Below are 23,462 nucleotides of genomic sequence, written 5' to 3' on the forward strand. Positions count from 1 at the left end.
AACACACGTATGATACAGACGCGTCCTCATCTAGAGGACTGTACACACACAACACACGTACGATACAAACACGTCCTAATCTAGAGGACTGTACACACATAACACACGTACGATACAGACGCGTCCTCATCTAGAGGACTGTACACATATAACACATGTAAGATACAGGCGCGTCCTCGTCTAGAGGACTGTACACACATAACACATGTAAGATACAGACGCGTCCTCATCTAGAGGACTGTACACACATAACACACGTACGATACAGACGCGTCCTCATCTAGAGGACTGTACACACATAACACATGAAGGATACAGACGTGTCCTCATCTAGAGGACTGTACACACATAACACACGTAGGACACAGACACGTCCTCATCTAGAGGACTGTACACACATAACACACGTACGATACAGACACGTCCTCATCTAGAGGACTGTACACACATAACACACGTACGATACAGACGCGTCCTCATCTAGAGGACTGTACACACACAACACACGTAGGACACAGACACGTCCTCATCTAGAGGACTGTACACACATAACACACGTACGATACAGACGCGTCCTCATCTAGAGGACTGTACACATATAACACATGTAAGATACAGACGCGTCCTCATCTAGAGGACTGTACACACATAACACACGTACGATACAGACGCGTCCTCATCTAGAGGACTGTACACATATAACACATGTAAGATACAGGCGCGTCCTCGTCTAGAGGACTGTACACACATAACACACGTACGATACAGACGCGTCCTCATCTAGAGGACTGTATACATAACACACGTAGGATACCGACGCGTCCTCATCTAGAGGACTGTACACACATAACACATGTAGGATACCGACGCGTCCTCATCTAGAGGACTGTACACACATAACACACGTACGATACAGACACGTCCTCATCTAGAGGACTGTACACACATAACACACGTAGGATACAGGCGCGTCCTCGTCTAGAGGACTGTACACACATAACACACGTAGGATACAGACGCGTCCTCATCTAGAGGACTGTACACACATAACACACGTAGGATACAGGCGCGTCCTCATCTAGAGGACTGTACACACATAACACACGTACGATACAGACACGTCCTCATCTAGAGGACTGTACACACATAACACACGTACGATACAGACACGTCCTCATCTAGAGGACTGTACACACATAACACACGTAGGATACAGACGCGTCCTCATCTAGAGGACTGTACACACATAACACACGTACGATACAGACGCTTCCTCGTCTAGAGGACTGTACACACATAACACACGTACGATACAGACGCGTCCTCATCTAGAGGACTGTACACACATAACACACGTATGATACAGGCGCGCCTCATCTAGAGGACTGTACACACATAACACACGTACGATACAGACGTGTCCTCATCTAGAGGACTGTACACATAACACACGTACGATACAGACGTGTCCTCATCTAGAGGACTGTACACATAACACATGTAGGATACAAACACGTCCTCATCTAGAGGACTGTACACATAACACATGTAGGATACAAACACGTCCTCATCTAGAGGACTGTACACACATAACACATGTAAGATACAGACGCGTCCTCATCTAGAGGACTGTACACACATAACACACGTATGATACAGACGCGTCCTCATCTAGAGGACTGTACACACATAACACATGTAAGATACAGACGCGTCCTCTTCTAGAGGACTGTACACACATAACGCACGTACGATACAGACACGTCCTCATCTAGAGGACTGTACACACACAACACACGTATGATATAAACACGTCCTAATCTAGAGGACTGTACACACACAACACACGTATGATACAGACACGTCCTCATCTAGAGGACTGTACACACACAACACACGTACGATTCAAACACGTCCTAATCTAGAGGACTGTACACACACAACACACGTACGATACAAACACGTCCTAATCTAGAGGACTGTACACACATAACACACGTACGATACAGACGTGTCCTCATCTAGAGGACTGTACACACATAACACATGTAGGATACAGACGCGTCCTCATCTAGAGGACTGTACACACACAACACACGTACGATACAAACACGTCCTAATCTAGAGGACTGTACACACACAACACACGTACGATACAAACACGTCCTAATCTAGAGGACTGTACACACATAACACACGTACGATACAGACGTGTCCTCATCTAGAGGACTGTACACACATAACACACGTACAATACAGACGTGTCCTCATCTAGAGGACTGTACACACATAACACATGTAGGATACAGACGCGTCCTCATCTAGAGGACTGTACACACATAACACACGTAGGATACAGACACGTCCTCATCTAGAGGACTGTACACACATAACACACGTAGGATACAGACGCGTCCTCATCTAGAGGACTGTACACACATAACACACGTAGGATACAGACGCGTCCTCATCTAGAGGACTGTACACACACAACACACGTACGATACAAACACGTCCTAATCTAGAGGACTGTACACACATAACACACGTACGATACAGACGCGTCCTCATCTAGAGGACTGTACACACATAACACACGTACGATACAGACGAGTCCTCATCTAGAGGACTGTACACACATAACACATGTAGGATACAGACGCGTCCTCATCTAGAGGACTGTACACACATAACACACGTACGATACAGACGAGTCCTCATCTAGAGGACTGTACACACATAACACACGTAGGATACAGACGCGTCCTCATCTAGAGGACTGTACACACATAACACACGTACGATACAGACGTGTCCTCATCTAGAGGACTGTACACACATAACACACGTAGGATACAGACGCGTCCTCATCTAGAGGACTGTACACACACAACACACGTACGATACAAACACGTCCTAATCTAGAGGACTGTACACACACAACACACGTACGATACAAACACGTCCTAATCTAGAGGACTGTACACACATAACACACGTACGATACAGACGTGTCCTCATCTAGAGGACTGTACACACATAACACACGTACGATACAGACGTGTCCTCATCTAGAGGACTGTACACACATAACACATGTAGGATACAGACGCGTCCTCATCTAGAGGACTGTACACACATAACACATGTAGGATACAGACGCGTCCTCATCTAGAGGACTGTACACACACAACACACGTACGATACAAACACGTCCTAATCTAGAGGACTGTACACACACAACACACGTACGATACAAACACGTCCTAATCTAGAGGACTGTACACACATAACACACGTAGGATACAGACACGTCCTCATCTAGAGGACTGTACACACATAACACACGTAGGATACAGACGCGTCCTCATCTAGAGGACTGTACACACATAACACACGTAGGATACAGACGCGTCCTCATCTAGAGGACTGTACACACATAACACACGTAGGATACAGACGCGTCCTCATCTAGAGGACTGTACACACATAACACACGTACGATACAGACGTGTCCTCATCTAGAGGACTGTACACACATAATACACGTATGATACAGACGTGTCCTCATCTAGAGGACTGTACACACATAACACACGTACGATACAGACGTGTCCTCATCTAGAGGACTGTACACACATAACACATGTAGGATACAGACGCGTCCTCATCTAGAGGACTGTACACACATAACACACGTAGGATACAGACACGTCCTCATCTAGAGGACTGTACACACATAACACACGTAGGATACAGACGCGTCCTCATCTAGAGGACTGTACACACATAACACACGTAGGATACAGACGCGTCCTCATCTAGAGGACTGTACACACACAACACACGTAGGATACAGACGCGTCCTCATCTAGAGCACTGTACACACATAACACACGTACGATACAGACGTGTCCTCATCTAGAGGACTGTACACACATAACACACGTACGATACAGACGCGTCCTCATCTAGAGGACTGTACACACATAACACACGTACGATACAAACACGTCCTAATCTAGAGGACTGTACACACATAACACACGTACGATACAGACGCGTCCTCATCTAGAGGACTGTACACACATAACACACGTACGATACAGACGCGTCCTCATCTAGAGGACTGTACACACATAACACACGTACGATACAGACGAGTCCTCATCTAGAGGACTGTACACACATAACACATGTAGGATACAGACGCGTCCTCATCTAGAGGACTGTACACACAACACACGTACGATACAGGCGCGTCCTCATCTAGAGGACTGTACACACATAACACACGTACGATACAAACACGTCCTAATCTAGAGGACTGTACACACATAACACACGTACGATACAGACGAGTCCTCATCTAGAGGACTGTACACACATAACACATGTAGGATACAGACGCGTCCTCATCTAGAGGACTGTACACACAACACACGTACGATACAGACGCATCCTCATCTAGAGGACTGTACACACATAGCACATGTATGGTGTAGATCTTTGATACTGGATCTCTTTTTTACAGATTTGGGGTTCCGCGGCTCCGCTGTGCGATTCTTGTCCCCACATGTTCCTCATTCCTGGGGGGTAAGTGAGAGCACGTCCTGTCTGAGGAGCAGACCTCATGGTGGACGATGGGGAACGTGATGTCCTACACGTAAAGTATCACAAGTCTCCTCCACTCTCCGTCCTTAGTTCTGTCTGGAGCAGAACCCATCTGTGGATGATCATGGACAGAAGCCAGTCCCTGTGGAGACCATGTAAGTCTGCACCAGTCCCTGTGACTCCCACCTCCCCATAGTCCTTCTAACACCTGACACTCGTCCCATTACAGGAACACTTTCCGCAGCTTTGTCCCTACATTCAGATAAGAGGATTGGTGGCCACGGATCTCTGCCTCACCTGGAGAGCACACAGAGGATTCTCATCCATGAGCCAGAAGACCCTGCTGCCCCACCCCAATATGCCAAGTGATCCTCCGGGGTCCAGAAGTGAGCTGCACGCATCACGTGGAGGGTGACATGATCGTGAGGGTGACAACATGGTCCAAAACACAATGGCCCCAGGAACCAGGGAAAGGGTTAAATAAACTTGTATGACAGATGCCGATGTCTGCTATTTTCTAGGTGTTTGAGCTGTGGAGTGGGAATATGAGGTAATGCACCAATGGGTCCATCCAAGCCCCCCACCGTCATCTGTGTATAGACCCATCACAGCCCGAACATGTCTATCTCCATGTGACTCCTGCTTACCACGCTTTCCTCATCCATCTCTCCAGTCCGGGGCCTAAGAACAAGTCTCTTATCACTCCTCCATACAAGATCAATTCACAGCTTTACTAAAGAATCAGGGCACATGCTCCCCAAAGAAGTCTATGCATGGGGCGCAGATGTAGAGAGACACTGATGTCTCTCACTGCAGTGCTGGATCCCAGTTACACTGCTCAATACTGCTGTGCAATGTCCTCCGTGCTGCTTCTCTTTAGTAACTGCTTTATGTCACCCTATGCTGGATCCCAGTTACACTGCTCAATACTGCTGTGCAATGTCCTCCGTGCTGCTTCTCTTTAGTAACTGCTTTATGTCACCCTAGTGCTGGATCCCACTTACACTGCTCAATACTGCTGTATAATGTCCTCCGTGCTGCTTCTCTCTAGTAACTGCTTTATGTCACTCTAGTGCTGGATCCCAGTTACACTGCTCAATACTGCTGTGCAATGTCCTCCGTGCTGCTTCTCTTTAGTAACTGCTTTATGTCACCCTATGCTGGATCCCAGTTACACTGCTCAATACTGCTGTGCAATGTCCTCCGTGCTGCTTCTCTTTAGTAACTGCTTTATGTCACCCTAGTGCTGGATCCCACTTACACTGCTCAATACTGCTGTATAATGTCCTCCGTGCTGCTTCTCTCTAGTAACTGCTTTATGTCACCCTAGTGCTGGATCCCACTTACACTGCTCAATACTGCTGTATAATGTCCTCCATGCTGCTTCTCTCTAGTAACTGCTTTATGTCACCCTAGTGCTGGATCCCACTTACACTGCTCAATACTGCTGTATAATGTCCTCCGTGCTGCTTCTCTCTAGTAACTGCTTTATGTCACCCTAGTGCTGGATCCCAGTTACACTGCTCAATACTGCTGTATAATGTCCTCCGTGCTGCTTCTCTCTAGTAACTGCTTTATGTCACTCTAGTGCTGGATCCCAGTTACACTGCTCAATACTGCTGTGCAATGTCCTCCGTGCTGCTTCTCTCTAGTAACTGCTTTATGTCACTCTAGTGCTGGATCCCAGTTACACTGCTCAATACTGCTGTGCAATGTCCTCCGTGCTGCTTCTCTTTAGTAACTGCTTTATGTCACCCTATGCTGGATCCCAGTTACACTGCTCAATACTACTGTGCAATGTCCTCCGTGCTGCTTCTCTTTAGTAACTGCTTTATGTCACTCTAGTGCTGGATCCCAGTTACACTGCTCAATACTGCTGTGCAATGTCCTCCGTGCTGCTTCTCTGTAGTAACTGCTTTATGTCACCCTATGCTGGATCCCAGTTACACTGCTCAATACTGCTGTATAATGTCCTCCGTGCTGCTTCTCTTTAGTAACTGCTTTATGTCACCCTAGTGCTGGATCCCACTTACACTGCTCAATACTGCTGTATAATGTCCTCCGTGCTGCTTCTCTCTAGTAACTGCTTTATGTCACCCTAGTGCTGGATCCCAGTTACACTGCTCAATACTGCTGTGCAATGTCCTCCGTGCTGCTTCTCTTTAGTAACTGCTTTATGTCACCCTAGTGCTGGATCTCAGTTACACTACTCAATACTGCTGTGCAATGTCCTCCGTGCTGCTTCTCTCTAGTAACTGCTTTATGTCACCCTAGTGCTGGATCCCACTTACACTGCTCAATACTGCTGTATAATGTCCTCCGTGCTGCTTCTCTCTAGTAACTGCTTTATGTCACCCTAGTGCTGGATCCCACTTACACTGCTCAATACTGCTGTATAATGTCCTCAGTGCTGCTTCTCTCTAGTAACTGCTTTATGTCACCCTAGTGCTGGATCCCACTTACACTGCTCAATACTGCTGTGCAATGTCCTCAGTGCTGCTTCTCTCTAGTAACTGCTTTATGTCACTCTAGTGCTGGATCCCAGTTACACCGCTCAATACTGCTGTGCAATGTCCTCCGTGCTGCTTCTCTTTAGTAACTGCTTTATGTCACCCTATGCTGGATCCCAGTTACACTGCTCAATACTGCTGTATAATGTCCTCAGTGCTGCTTCTCTCTAGTAACTGCTTTATGTCACCCTAGTGCTGGATCCCACTTACACTGCTCAATACTGCTGTGCAATGTCCTCAGTGCTGCTTCTCTCTAGTAACTGCTTTATGTCACTCTAGTGCTGGATCCCAGTTACACCGCTCAATACTGCTGTATAATGTCCTCCGTGCTGCTTCTCTTTAGTAACTGCTTTATGTCACCCTATGCTGGATCCCAGTTACACTGCTCAATACTGCTGTATAATGTCCTCCGTGCTGCTTCTCTTTAGTAACTGCTTTATGTCACCCTAGTGCTGGATCCCACTTACACTGCTCAATACTGCTGTATAATGTCCTCCGTGCTGCTTCTCTCTAGTAACTGTTTTATGTCACCCTAGTGCTGGATCCCACTTACACTGCTCAATACTGCTGTATAATGTCCTCAGTGCTGCTTCTCTCTAGTAACTGCTTTATGTCACCCTAGTGCTGGATCCCACTTACACTGCTCAATACTGCTGTATAATGTCCTCCGTGCTGCTTCTCTCTAGTAACTGCTTTATGTCACCCTAGTGCTGGATCCCACTTACACTGCTCAATACTGCTGTATAATGTCCTCAGTGCTGCTTCTCTCTAGTAACTGCTTTATGTCACCCTAGTGCTGGATCCCACTTACACTGCTCAATACTGCTGTGTAATGTCCTCCGTGCTGCTTCTCTCTAGTAACTGCTTTATGTCACCCTAGTGCTGGATCCCAGTTACACTGCTCAATACTGCTGTATAATGTCCTCCGTGCTGCTTCTCTCTAGTAACTGCTTTATGTCACCCTAGTGCTGGATCCCAGTTACACTGCTCAATACTGCTGTGTAATGTCCTCCGTGCTGCTTCTCTCTAGTAACTGCTTTATGTCACCCTAGTGCTGGATCCCAGTTACACTGCTCAATACTGCTGTATAATGTCCTCCGTGCTGCTTCTCTCTAGTAACTGCTTTATGTCACCCTAGTGCTGGATCCCAGTTACACTGCTCAATACTGCTGTGCAATGTCCTCAGTGCTGCTTCTCTCTAGTAACTGCTTTATGTCACTCTAGTGCAATGTCCTCCGTGCAGCTTCTCTCTAGTAACTGCTTTATGTCACCCTATGCTGGATCCCAGTTACACTGCTCAATACTGCTGTATAATGTCCTCCGTGCTGCTTCTCTCTAGTGTTTTATCTCCCCTTATTGCTGGATCCCAGTTACACTGCTCAATACTGCTGTATAATGTCCTCCGTGCTGCTTCTCTCTAGTGTTTTATCTCCCCTTATTGCTGGATCCCAGTTACACTGCTCAATACTGCTGTATAATGTCCTCCGTGCTGCTTCTCTCTAGTGTTTTATCTCCCCTTATTGCTGGATCCCAGTTACACCGCTCAATACTGCTGTATAATGTCCTCCGTGCTGCTTCTCTTTAGTAACTGCTTTATGTCACCCTATGCTGGATCCCAGTTACACTGCTCAATACTGCTGTATAATGTCCTCCGTGCTGCTTCTCTCTAGTAACTGCTTTATGTCACTCTAGTGCTGGATCCCACTTACACTGCTCAATACTGCTGTGCAATGTCCTCCGTGCTGCTTCTCTCTAGTAACTGCTTTATGTCACCCTAGTGCTGGATCCCACTTACACTGCTCAATACTGCTGTGTAATGTCCTCCGTGCTGCTTCTCTCTAGTAACTGCTTTATGTCACCCTATGCTGGATCCCACTTACACTGCTCAATACTGCTGTGTAATGTCCTCCGTGCTGCTTCTCTATAGTAACTGCTTTATGTCACCCTAGTGCTGGATCCCACTTACACTGCTCAATACTGCTGTGCAATGTCCTCCGTGCTGCTTCTCTCTAGTAACTGCTTTATGTCACCCTAGTGCTGGATCCCACTTACACTGCTCAATACTGCTGTGTAATGTCCTCCGTGCTGCTTCTCTATAGTAACTGCTTTATGTCACCCTAGTGCTGGATCCCACTTACACTGCTCAATACTGCTGTGCAATGTCCTCCGTGCTGCTTCTCTCTAGTAACTGCTTTATGTCACCCTAGTGCTGGATCCCACTTACACTGCTCAATACTGCTGTGCAATGTCCTCCGTGCTGCTTCTCTCTAGTAACTGCTTTATGTCACCCTATGCTGGATCCCACTTACACTGCTCAATACTGCTGTGCAATGTCCTCCGTGCTGCTTCTCTCTAGTAACTGCTTTATGTCACCCTAGTGCTGGATCCCACTTACACTGCTCAATACTGCTGTATAATGTCCTCCGTGCTGCTTCTCTCTAGTAACTGCTTTATGTCACCCTATGCTGGATCCCACTTACACTGCTCAATACTGCTGTATAATGTCCTCCGTGCTGCTTCTCTCTAGTAACTGCTTTATGTCACCCTAGTGCTGGATCCCACTTACACTGCTCAATACTGCTGTGCAATGTCCTCCGTGCTGCTTCTCTCTAGTAACTGCTTTATGTCACCCTAGTGCTGGATCCCACTTACACTGCTCAATACTGCTGTATAATGTCCTCCGTGCTGCTTCTCTCTAGTAACTGCTTTATGTCACCCCATGCTGGATCCCACTTACACTGCTCAATACTGCTGTGCAATGTCCTCCGTGCTGCTTCTCTCTAGTAACTGCTTTATGTCACCCTAGTGCTGGATCCCACTTACACTGCTCAATACTGCTGTATAATGTCCTCCTTGCTGCTTCTCTCTAGTAACTGCTTTATGTCACCCTATGCTGGATCCCACTTACACTGCTCAATACTGCTGTATAATGTCCTCCGTGCTGCTTCTCTCTAGTAACTGCTTTATGTCACCCTATGCTGGATCCCAGTTACCCTGCTCAATACTGCTGTATAATGTCCTCCGTGCTGCTTCTCTCTAGTAACTGCTTTATGTCACCCTATGCTGGATCCCAGTTACCCTGCTCAATACTGCTGTATAATGTCCTCCGTGCTGCTTCTCTCTAGTAACTGCTTTATGTCACCCTAGTGCTGGATCCCACTTACACTGCTCAATACTGCTGTATAATGTCCTAAGTGCTGCTTCTCTCTAGTAACTGCTTTATGTCACCCTAGTGCTGGATTCCAGTTACACTGCTCAATACTGCTGTATAATGTCCTCCGTGCTGCTTCTCTCTAGTAACTGCTTTATGTCACCCTAGTGCTGGATCCCACTTACACTGCTCAATACTGCTGTATAATGTCCTCCGTGCTGCTTCTCTCTAGTAACTGCTTTATGTCACCCTAGTGCTGGATCCCACTTACACTGCTCAATACTGCTGTATAATGTCCTCCGTGCTGCTTCTCTCTAGTAACTGCTTTATGTCACCCTAGTGCTGGATACCACTTACACTGCTCAATACTGCTGTATAATGTCCTCCATGCTGCTTCTCTCTAATAACTGCTTTATGTCACTCTAGTGCTGGATCCCAGTTACACTACTCAATACTGCTGTATAATGTCCTCCGTACTGCTTCTCTCTAGTAACTGCTTTATGTCACCCTATGCTGGATCCCACTTACACTGCTCAATACTGCTGTGCAATGTCCTCCGTGCTGCTTCTCTCTAGTAACTGCTTTATGTCACCCTATGCTGGATCCCACTTACACTGCTCAATACTGCTGTATAATGTCCTCCGTGCTGCTTCTCTCTAGTAACTGCTTTATGTCACCCTAGTGCTGGATCCCACTTACACTGCTCAATACTGCTGTATAATGTCCTCCGTGCTGCTTCTCTCTAGTAACTGCTTTATGTCACCCTAGTGCTGGATCCCACTTACACTGCTCAATACTGCTGTGTAATGTCCTCCGTGCTGCTTATCTTTAGTAACTGCTTTATGTCACCCTATGCTGGATCCCACTTACACTGCTCAATACTGCTGTATAATGTCCTCCGTGCTGCTTCTCTCTAGTAACTGCTTTATGTCACCCTATGCTGGATCCCAGTTACCCTGCTCAATACTGCTGTATAATGTCCTCCGTGCTGCTTCTCTCTAGTAACTGCTTTATGTCACCCTAGTGCTGGATCCCACTTACACTGCTCAATACTGCTGTATAATGTCCTCCGTGCTGCTTCTCTCTAGTAACTGCTTTATGTCACCCTATGCTGGATCACAGTTACACTGCTCAATACTGCTGTATAATGTCCTCCATGCTGCTTCTCTCTAGTAACTGCTTTATGTCACCCTAGTGCTGGATCCCAGTTACACTGCTCAATACTGCTGTGTAATGTCCTCCATGCTGCTTCTCTCTAGTAACTGCTTTATGTCACTCTAGTGCTGGATCCCACTTACACTGCTCAATACTGCTGTATAATGTCCTCCGTGCTGCTTCTCTCTAGTAACTGCTTTATGTCACCCTAGTGCTGGATCCCACTTACACTGCTCAATACTGCTGTATAATGTCCTCCGTGCTGCTTCTCTCTAGTAACTGCTTTATGTCACCCTAGTGCTGGATCCCAGTTACACTACTCAATACTGCTGTATAATGTCCTCCATGCTGCTTCTCTCTAGTAACTGCTTTATGTCACCCTATGCTGGATCCCACTTACACTGCTCAATACTGCTGTATAATGTCCTCCGTGCTGCTTCTCTCTAGTAACTGCTTTATGTCACCCTATGCTGGATCCCACTTACACTGCTCAATACTGCTGTATAATGTCCTCCGTGCTGCTTCTCTCTAGTAACTGCTTTATGTCACCCTAGTGCTGGATCCCACTTACACTGCTCAATACTGCTGTATAATGTCCTCCGTGCTGCTTCTCTCTAGTAACTGCTTTATGTCACCCTAGTGCTGGATCCCACTTACACTACTCAATACTGCTGTGTAATGTCCTCCGTGCTGCTTCTCTCTAGTAACTGCTTTATGTCACCCTATGCTGGATCCCACTTACACTGCTCAATACTGCTGTATAATGTCCTCCGTGCTGATTCTCTCTAGTAACTGCTTTATGTCACCCTAGTGCTGGATCCCACTTACACTGCTCAATACTGCTGTATAATGTCCTCAGTGCTGCTTCTCTCTAGTAACTGCTTTATGTCACCCTAGTGCTGGATCCCAGTTACACTACTCAATACTGCTGTGTAATGTCCTCCGTGCTGCTTCTCTCTAGTAACTGCTTTATGTCACCCTAGTGCTGGATCCCACTTACACTGCTCAATACTGCTGTATAATGTCCTCCGTGCTGCTTCTCTCTAGTAACTGCTTTATGTCACCCTAGTGCTGGATCCCACTTACACTACTCAATACTGCTGTGTAATGTCCTCCGTGCTGATTCTCTCTAGTAACTGCTTTATGTCACCCTAGTGCTGGATCCCAGTTACACTACTCAATACTGCTGTGTAATGTCCTCCGTGCTGATTCTCTCTAGTAACTGCTTTATGTCACCCTAGTGCTGGATCCCAGTTACACTACTCAATACTGCTGTGTAATGTCCTCAGTGCTGCTTCTCTCTAGTAACTGCTTTATGTCACCCTAGTGCTGGATCCCAGTTACACTATTCAATACTGCTGTGTAATGTCCTCCGTGCTGATTCTCTCTAGTAACTGCTTTATGTCACCCTAGTGCTGGATCCCACTTACACTACTCAATACTGCTGTGTAATGTCCTCAGTGCTGCTTCTCTCTAGTAACTGCTTTATGTCACCCTATGCTGGATCCCAGTTACACTGCTCAATACTGCTGTATAATGTCCTCCGTGCTGCTTCTCTCTAGTAACTGCTTTATGTCACCCTAGTGCTGGATCCCACTTACACTGCTCAATACTGCTGTATAATGTCCTCAGTGCTGCTTCTCTCTAGTAACTGCTTTATGTCACCCTAGTGCTGGATCCCACTTACACTGCTCAATACTGCTGTATAATGTCCTCAGTGCTGCTTCTCTCTAGTAACTGCTTTATGTCACCCTAATGCTGGATCCCAGTTACACTGCTCAATACTGCTGTATAATGTCCTCCGTGCTGCTTCTCTCTAGTAACTGCTTTATGTCACCCTAGTGCTGGATCCCAGTTACACTGCTCAATACTGCTGTATAATGTCCTCCGTGCTGCTTCTCTCTAGTAACTGCTTTATGTCACCCTATGCTGGATCCCAGTTACACTGCTCAATACTGCTGTATAATGTCCTCCATGCTGATTCTCTCTAGTAACTGCTTTATGTCACCCTAGTGCTGGATCCCAGTTACACTGCTCAATACTGCTGTATAATGTCCTCCGTGCTGCTTCTCTCTAGTAACTGCTTTATGTCACCCTAGTGCTGGATCCCACTTACACTGCTCAATACTGCTGTATAATGTCCTCAGTGCTGCTTCTCTCTAGTAACTGCTTTATGTCACCCTAGTGCTGCATCCCACTTACACTGCTCAATACTGCTGTATAATGTCCTCCGTGCTGCTTCTCTCTAGTAACTGCTTTATGTCACCCTAGTGCTGGATCCCACTTACACTGCTCAATACTGCTGTATAATGTCCTCAGTGCTGCTTCTCTCTAGTAACTGCTTTATGTCACCCTAGTGCTGGATCCCACTTACACTGCTCAATACTGCTGTATAATGTGTCGGGGTAAAAGAGAATATATATATTTGTAACTTTTATACTTTTGTAACTTTTATACGCTTTTTTGCTAATGTACTAACCACCATTTTGTATCATATAACAATAAGCTTTCCTTGCTACGTAATACTCAAATCGAAACTTAAACTAAGACATTTCCAGTGTTGTCAAAACTTATTTCAGAGAAACGAAACAAGTTTATAAGCGGACGGCTGCAATATCTGCCCAGAGACTGAGATAAGGAGATGTGGACCAATCAGGAGTGGCCAGACACTGGACTTTCATGGTTTACCCCGCCCCGGACAACCCCTTTCCCCTCCCATTATGTAGTGTATTTAGATTTGTGCATGTAAAAATAAAGGCAGAACATTGCTGAGGACGTTGACTGTAGTAGTCTTCTGAGCATGCTCTGAGCTTGAACCAGCTTGTTGTCTGACTCATTCTTTGAATGGTTGACCCATGCTCATAGTTTGAATTTGGAGTGACTGGAGGACGAGTGGAATGTCATCACGACCCCCACAAATGGCGCTCAACGTGCGGCGTGGCTAGCGGTACGCCGCCCTCCCGGACCCATATCGCTGATTTCCCTGGTGGTGACCGCGGTGGCTGAATTTGAGGCCTGATCAACCTCCATCGAACACGGTAAGTTGAGATATATATATATATATGTTTCACTTGCCTGTGTGTCAGCCGCAGCGGTTCCTGTGGGATTGTCAGGTTGGATCTGGGTGGGTGACCGGTCGAGTGGTGAGACCTTGGGCGTCCCGCACCACGTCCTGAACCAGCAAGTGTTAAAACGAGTGACGTCGCATGCCTGCGCGTGCTCGTGTGCACACCACCTCCTCCTCCCCCGGTCACTGTACTTTTCTTAGATAGCTGCCTCCCGTGACTGATAGTCAAGGTTACAAAGCATTCCTGAATTGTAGTGTAAGGGAGAAAGAATCTGTGACGAATTGAGGTGTGCTCTTCGTCTAACACAGAGACTGCTGTTAAGTCAAGGTTAGGAAACAGTGTATCGAGGTGTCTCTACACTGTCGGGTGGTACCGTGGTAGGAAAGCAGATAGATTGAGGTGTCTCTCTATCTAAACAGTGTATCGAGGTGTCTCTACACTGTCGGGTGGTACCGTGGTAGGAAAGGAGATAGATCGAGGCGTCTCTCTATCTCATCAGTGTATCGAGGTGTCTCTACACTGACGGGTGGTGACCTGTAGTCAGGGTGCCGTGGTGAGTCGCACTGTAAAGTCGCCATTCAAGGCTAGGAAAGGAGTTAGATTGAGGTGTCTCTCTATCTCATCAGTGTATTGAGGTGTCTCTACACTGAGGAGTGGCGACCTGTGGACTGCACCAGTGATCTGAGTCGCGACAGATCATTGCATTCTATAAGAAAATGTTGCGTATATTCAAATTTGAAAGATTTCGTAAGTTGCGGAATGCTGCTGTGAGAGTTAAGCCAATTAGTGGAGTTACGGGAAGGCAAGAAGGCAAGAAGAATGTTAGGAATTTGTATAACATGATAAGCTTATCCAGTACAGGCAGGCTCCAGTCTTCAGTTTAGAAAGAATGTGTTATACAGAAGTTGGGAAAGTTGGGTGAGGATTTCTACTCCAGGCTCATGCACATCTTAGAGTAGATGGTGCAGGGGGGGAACAGATAATGCCGAGCCTTTGTTCGGATACATGAAAGCTGCAGATTGTGATTTGTTATGTGCCCCCAAAATGGCCGTTACACCTTTGATGCCTGTCACTACACCGAGCCCTCAGCCACCACCCTATAATGGCGCCGACGCTAAATCATCGGAAGGATGGATGTGTCGTATGTGCTGACAGCAGAACCCGAAGTTCTGCTGTGTCTGTGGGGGGGGGGCCACCCATGGCACGATGCCCAGCCTGCCCCCAAGAACAATTCCACCCCCACTCCCCCCTCCTCCCTCCAACGGCCATCTTACTACACCTTTTCCTGCCTCCAAGAATAATCCCACCCCCACTCCCACCTCCTCCCTCCAACGGCCATCTTGCTACACCTCTTACTTGTTGTGGGAGGCCCGGAAAGCCCCAATCCGGCCTATATCCACTACTAGATCCGTCCGGTGCATATTACCAGCCACCAGCACAGGTGGAAAAGCCCGTAGTCCCAGAGCACCCATCTGAAACTAATGTGACACCCTCTGCTCCAGTCCACGATGCTGAGACGCTTCCCCTGTTTCCTATGGGAGTCACCCACAACCCTGGGGATATCCTCCTCAACTCCCCAGAATTTCAGGCCAGACTGCTCTCCCTCCGCCAACATACTGTTACTCAAGACGATACGGAGCCAGATGAGGGATGGGCTCAAGATACTCCAGCCCCCCCTTTACCCCATACGTCTCCTATGGCATCCTCCACCCCATATCCATTACCCGTACTCCGGCCCTTGCTCCAAACAACTGCTGACAGAACACCACCCCTCAGCCCCTCAGAAGTCTGGGACCCCTGCCGCTCCCGGAACCTAGTAGACCCATCAGGACGCCCTGTCACTCTGTCAATAGGCTATGGTGACATCCTTACACATCGGGTGGGGGCCATAGTCAACCCTGCAAACACCTGTATGAGCCATGCTGGAGGATTGGCTCGTAAAATTGCCCTTGCTGCTGGTTCTACTCTGGCTGCAGAATGCCAGGCTCACTTAGCCGAAAACGGAGAGCTTTCAAAAGGCCATGGATTCCACAAAAGCAGGACCCCTTAGTACGTATGAATCCGGCCTAGAATACATGAAACAGTTAAAAGCCTGGGCTCAGGATCGCTTGTCAGATCAAGCTGGGTCTGTACAAGATGTTCAACAAGACCCTGATGAATCTGTGGAAAGATATGCTGCAAGACTCAGCATGCATTTTGAGGATCTCGGATACAGTCCTCACGTCAAGACGCAGGCCGCCCTGTTGGTTCAGGCCCTAGTAGATGGCCTACAAGACGCTTTCAGACATGACATCCTGAGAGTACGGCCCGAGATTCGTTCTTCTTCTTTTAACGACGCAGTAAACATTGTCAAAGCTTTCCAAAAAAACCATGCTAAAAATGGAAAAGGATACTAAGCCAAGGAAGAAAGCCGTTTCTGCCATGGTATATCAAGCTCAAGAAAGCTACCCACCCCCTGGCAACCAACATGGAATCAAGTGGGTAATGGTTAAAGGCACAGGTGATGATACTCCTCCCACATATAGAAAACAAGACAGAAGAGATGACAGGGGATCATCTAGAAACAGAAGACAACCTCGTGATTCTGAAGGATGAATGTTATGTTGGGAGTGTGGTAGCCTTGACCACATCCTCAGAGACTGTCATTTTACAGGTGGACCATCAACCACTGGAGTTCCTGGTGGACACTGGGGCGGCCACATCTGTTATTTCCTCTGCACAGCTCCCTCCTTCTGTATCCCTATCACCGGATACCCTCACCTGTGTTGGGGTGGAAGGCCAACATATTTCCTTTCCACTCACAGTCCCTGTGTCTGCAGGACCGTTCACCGGATTACTCACAAGATTCTTGGTCTCTGACACTTGCCCTGTCAATCTGTTGGGAGCCGATCTCTTAGAGCGGATGAAGGCAACAATTACCTTCGGAAACCATGGTATGGAGCTTTTTTTGCGGGACCCTCATTCCGAACAAGGGACTGAAGACCGCTGTGTTCTTAAAGCCTTCCCTTTTATGATGATGACCATACAACCTCACTCTCTGTGGTCCAGTGGGCCAGAGGACGTCGGCCTCCTGCAGGTTCCCCCGGTCCGAGTACACCTCTAGCCTGGACACTGGTACCCACGGTTGCCACAATACCCCCCCCCCTCAAGGCTGCACAAGAACAAAGCTTGGGTACCCAAATCGTTTTCCTCCTGGAATCAGGAGTCCTTGTCAGATGTGTATCTCCATGCAATACACCCCTCTTTCCTGTAAAAAGAAAACCGCTCCGGGAGAGCCTCTAAGATACCGGTTGGTTCAGGATCTCAGAGCCGTCAATGCAGCTACCATTTTAGAAACTCCAGTGGTACCCAACCCAAACACCCTTTTGTCTCAGGTGCCTCCAACGGCCACCTTGTTTACGGTGTTAGATCTGGCCAACGCCTTCTTCAGTATACCCTTACATGAAGATTCGTGGTTTCTTTTTGCCTTCACCTTTCAAGGAGCACAGTTTACATGGACCAGGACTCCGCAGAGCCCAGAACTCTTCTAACCAATTCACTCATTCTATGAAGTCTATTCTGGAGCCATGGGTTCAAGAGAACCCTCAGGTCACCCTTCTACAGTATGTGGATGATCTTTTGCTATGTGGCACTGAAGAAAATTTGCCAGAGATGTCAGCATCCCTATTCTGGTTTCTTCACTCAGCTAACTGTAAAGTCTCGAAAGGCGAAGTCCAATGGTGTCTGCCCAAGGTCATTTTCCTCGGACATTGTATATCACAAGGTACTAGACATCTGACTGAAGAAAGAAAACAAGCCATCAAGGATATCACCTTCCCAACCACCTATTCCGCTATGCAGACTTTCCTTGGCCTCATCACTTACTGCAGGCAATGGATCCCTGATGCCTCAAAGCTCATGCAACCTCTGTACGACTGTCTCAAGAATGAAGGCTCAGTTTGGCTTCATGCTGAAGATCCACGTGTTTCTCATCAACACAGACTATGTTTTGACCGCCTTAAACAGGCTGTTGTTTTTGCCCCGGCCTTGGGCTTACCAGACTATACTCAGCCATTTCACCTTTTTGTCTCGGAATCGGAAGGTCATGTCTCTGGAGTTCTAGCACAATGCTATGATCTTAAGTATCGGCCTTTGGGCTACTACTCAGCCCGCCTGGACCCTGTCGCCCGAACTGCCCCCACGTGCCTTAAGGCGGTCCACGCTGCTCACATCCTCCTTGACAAGTCAGCTGACCAGATGTCTGACTATCAACCCTGCCACTTTGCTTCCACCTTCTAGGGGGGAAGGTGAAGAGGGTGAAGATCCATTGGTGGAACTTCATGATTGTATAAAAATTTTGCAGGAAGAGACTTCTGCTCCAGAGAATATGGTGGCACATCCGCTCGCAGACCCTGCCTTGCACCTATGGACTGATGGATCCCGTTTCGCAGACCCTTAAGGGAAGTTCCACACGGGATATGCTGTCACAACAGACCTAACAGTCCTCAAGGCTGAAGCTCTACCACCATACATGTCTGCACAAGAAGCTGAACTTGTGGCTCTCACAGATGCCTGCCACCTGGCAGCAGGAACAAAGGCGAATATATATATACCGATTCCAGGTATGGACATGGAATTTGCAATGATTCTGGACTCTTGTGGAAGTCTAGAGGATTCATCACAGCTGCAGGTACACCAGTGAAACATGTCTCATGGATTAAGGCCCTAATGAAGGCCCTGGAACTACCCATTCAGGTTGCTGTTATGAAGGTCAAGGCTCATGGAAGACTAGAATCCAGAGAAGCCAGGGGCAACCACCTAGCTGACCAAGCAGCCAAGACTGCAGCAGTGGAGAATGTGTCATCAAAGTGGCAGGAAAAGGAAGAAGAGATGGGGGAGACCCTGCAAACCGTAGCTGTGACGCTCACTAGAGCAAGAGCCAAAGAACAGCCGGCGGAAGACCATACAAGTCCAGCGGAGACACGAGTGGAATCCAGGGGGGTCAAGATGCCTGAAGAAAAATTGCGTGAGGAACAAAGGAAGACCCCCCACTGAAGAAGTCAAGCAATGGAAAGCGGCAGGAGCTGTGCTGGCAGGTCGCAAAGATTCAAAGGTCAACTCGACTCTTTACCAAGTGGATGGGAAGCCTTGCTTGCCTAGACGCATGTACTCAGCTGTGGCAGCATGGGCTCACGGGCCTACACACAGAGGAAAGAATCAAGCCTTGGCATGTATCAAGAAACTGTACTTTGCACCCGGAATCTCTTCCACTGTGACTGCATACTCAAAATCCTGCTCTGTCTGCGCTACCTGCAACCCAACGTGTACGGCACGGGTCCCTCTCCAACACCTGGCTAAACCAGACTCCCCTTGGCAGAGAATACAAGTCGACCATATCCAAATGTCTAAAGCAGGAAAATAGGAGTACGTTTTGGTAGCCGTGGATATGTTCTCAGCCTGGCCCGAGGCCTACCCGGTTGTCAACATGACTGCTAAAGTCACAGCCAAGAAACTGATCACTGAAATTGCCTGCAGATTTGGAGTTCCCCAAGTCATAGAATCGGATCAAGGACCAGCTTTCACAGCAAATATCTACGAAGAACTCTGGAACATGTTGGGAACAGATTTGGGCCTCCACACTCCATACCATCCTGCCAGTTCAGGCAAAGTGGAAAGGATGAATTCCACACTCAAGACCCAGCTCTTGAAAATGACCAAAGATCATCCCCTCCCCTGGCCCGACCTACTCCCCATAGTATTGTATCATATCACACACTCCTCAGGCCAAACATGGGCTGACTCCCTATAAAATTTTGTTTGGGAACCCACCCAAGATAGGAGAAATTAGGCCCCAAGAGTTGTCTGAAACACATGATAGAGTGGTAAAATTTGTGATTGTTTTGTCTAGAGAATTGACTAACACCCGCTCTCCAGTATCTGCTTCTCTCCCAGAATCTACAGGTGATGCAGTACATGATTTCATCCCAGGCGATCTAATGTATGTGAAGAAGTTTGTCCGGAAAGACTGCCTCCAGCCGCGGTTCGAGGGACCGTACACTGTGCTTCTCACCACCCCGACGGCTCTGAAGCTTGAGGGCAAGAGCACCTGGATTCACGCCTCCCACTGCAAGAGAGACAGAACGAGTCTATAAAAGATGACTACCTTCTTCTATATCCTTTCCATATGCTTACTGTCTGTCCCAGGGTGGACAGCTACCACACAGGGGTAGATACCTCCTTTTTCTCAAGTTGGTTGGGAGGGCTCAAGGGATTCCTCCAACAAGTTTGTCTAGTAATGGGAGGTCTACTAGTATTGGGCCTGGTGGTCCTGTGCTGCATAGTCCCCTTATATAGGAAAGCTATAACCAAAGCTGTCCCAACCTCCGGGACCTTTCTGAATCAAGAGAAGATATGGAGAAATACACTCCTTTGAACAAGTCTAACCAGACCCCCCCCATAACAAAGTTCAATTGAGAGATTTAGTTTAGGGTCAGTTGGGAGAACTCCATGTGTCATCCAGGATAGGGCTCGATTGTCTGGGGGCGTCCCATAAGGGGGCAGTTTCTAAGATGATTGGGTGAAGAAATCCACCTCCCCTCTCCCCACACATGGACAGTCTCAAAGGCCCCGAAGCAAAGGAAAGCTTAGTGTTTAGGGGGGAATGTCGGGGTAAAAGAGAATATATATATTTGTAACTTTTATACTTTTGTAACTTTTATACGCTTTTTTGCTAATGTACTAACCACCATTTTGTATCATATAACAATAAGCTTTCCTTGCTACGTAATACTCAAATCGAAACTTAAACTAAGACATTTCCAGTGTTGTCAAAACTTATTTCAGAGAAACGAAACAAGTTTATAAGCGGACGGCTGCAATATCTGCCCAGAGACTGAGATAAGGAGATGTGGACCAATCAGGAGTGGCCAGACACTGGACTTTCATGGTTTACCCCGCCCCGGACAACCCCTTTCCCCTCCCATTATGTAGTGTATTTAGATTTGTGCATGTAAAAATAAAGGCAGAACATTGCTGAGGACGTTGACTGTAGTAGTCTTCTGAGCATGCTCTGAGCTTGAACCAGCTTGTTGTCTGACTCATTCTTTGAATGGTTGACCCATGCTCATAGTTTGAATTTGGAGTGACTGGAGGACGAGTGGAATGTCATCACGACCCCCACAAATGTCCTCAGTGCTGCTTCTCTCTAGTAACTGCTTTATGTCACCCTAGTGCTGGATCCCAGTTACACTGCTCAATACTGCTGTATAATGTCCTCCGTGCTGCTTCTCTCTAGTAACTGCTTTATGTCACCCTAGTGCTGGATCCCAGTTACACTGCTCAATACTGCTGTATAATGTCCTCCGTGCTGCTTCTCTCTAGTAACTGCTTTATGTCACCCTATGCTGGATCCCACTTACACTGCTCAATACTGCTGTATAATGTCCTCAGTGCTGCTTCTCTCTAGTAACTGCTTTATGTCACCCTAGTGCTGGATCCCAGTTACACTGTTCAATACTGCTGTATAATGTCCTCTGTGCTGCTTCTCTCTAGTAACTGCTTTATGTCACCCTAGTGCTGGATTCCAGTTACACTGCTCAATACTGCTGTGTAATGTCCTCCGTGCTGCTTCTCTCTAGTAACTGCTTTATGTCACCCTAGTGCTGGATCCCACTTACACTGCTCAATACTGCTGTATAATGTCCTCCGTGCTGCTTCTCTCTAGTAACTGCTTTATGTCACCCTAGTGCTGGATCCCACTTACACTGCTCAATACTGCTGTATAATGTCCTCCGTGCTGCTTCTCTCTAGTAACTGCTTTATGTCACCCTATGCTGGATCCCAGTTACACTGCTCAATACTGCTGTATAATGTCCTCAGTGCTGCTTCTCTCTAGTAACTGCTTTATGTCACCCTAGTGCTGGATTCCAGTTACACTGCTCAATACTGCTGTGTAATGTCCTCCGTGCTGCTTCTCTCTAGTAACTGCTTTATGTCACCCTAGTGCTGGATCCCACTTACACTGCTCAATACTGCTGTATAATGTCCTCCGTGCTGCTTCTCTCTAGTAACTGCTTTATGTCACCCTATGCTGGATCCCAGTTACACTGCACAATACTGCTGTGTAATGTCCTCCATGCTGCTTCTCTCTAGTAACAGCTTTATGTCACCCTAGTGCTGGATTCCAGTTACACTGCTCAATACTGCTGTGTAATGTCCTCCGTGCTGCTTCTCTCTAGTAACTGCTTTATGTCACCCTAGTGCTGGATCCCACTTACACTGCTCAATACTGCTGTGTAATGTCCTCCGTGCTGCTTCTCTCTAGTAACTGCTTTATGTCACCCTAGTGCTGGATCCCACTTACACTGCTCAATACTGCTGTATAATGTCCTCCGTGCTGCTTCTCTCTAGTAACTGCTTTATGTCACCCTATGCTGGATCCCACTTACACTGCTCAATACTGCTGTATAATGTCCTCCGTGCTGCTTCTCTCTAGTAACTGCTTTATGTCACCCTATGCTGGATCCCACTTACACTGCTCAATACTGCTGTATAATGTCCTCCGTGCTGCTTCTCTCTAGTAACTGCTTTATGTCACCCTATGCTGGATCCCACTTACACTGCTCAATACTGCTGTATAATGTCCTCCGTGCTGCTTCTCTCTAGTAACTGCTTTATGTCACCCTATGCTGGATCCCACTTACACTGCTCAATACTGCTGTATAATGTCCTCCGTGCTGCTTCTCTCTAGTAACTGCTTTATGTCACCCTATGCTGGATCCCACTTACACTGCTCAATACTGCTGTGCAATGTCCTCCGTGCTGCTTCTCTCTAGTAACTGCTTTATGTCACCCTATGCTGGATCCCACTTACACTGCTCAATACTGCTGTATAATGTCCTCCGTGCTGCTTCTCTCTAGTAACTGCTTTATGTCACCCTAGTGCTGGATCCCACTTACACTGCTCAATACTGCTGTGTAATGTCC

At 47.3% G+C, this 23,462-nt stretch overlaps 1 protein-coding gene across 1 annotated transcript in view; it reads left to right on the forward strand.

Annotated features, from left to right (window-relative positions):
• Window positions 1-5,355, forward strand: part of SPMIP8 (sperm microtubule inner protein 8) — a 110,095-nt gene extending 104,740 nt beyond the window's left edge. The window contains exons 5-7 of the mRNA XM_073659957.1: window positions 4,535-4,596; window positions 4,705-4,769; window positions 4,844-5,355. Coding sequence (XP_073516058.1) covers window positions 4,535-4,596; window positions 4,705-4,769; window positions 4,844-4,880 — 164 coding nt within the window. The 3' untranslated portion in view covers window positions 4,881-5,355. The remainder of the gene's footprint in view (window positions 1-4,534; window positions 4,597-4,704; window positions 4,770-4,843) is intronic.
• Window positions 5,356-23,462: the final 18,107 nt, after the last annotated feature.

The sequence above is a fragment of the Phyllobates terribilis genome, unplaced genomic scaffold, assembly GCF_046119375.1.
Source record: "Phyllobates terribilis strain yellow unplaced genomic scaffold, ASM4611937v1 Scaffold_14__1_contigs__length_39327217, whole genome shotgun sequence".
Classification (NCBI taxonomy): domain Eukaryota; kingdom Metazoa; phylum Chordata; class Amphibia; order Anura; family Dendrobatidae; genus Phyllobates; species Phyllobates terribilis.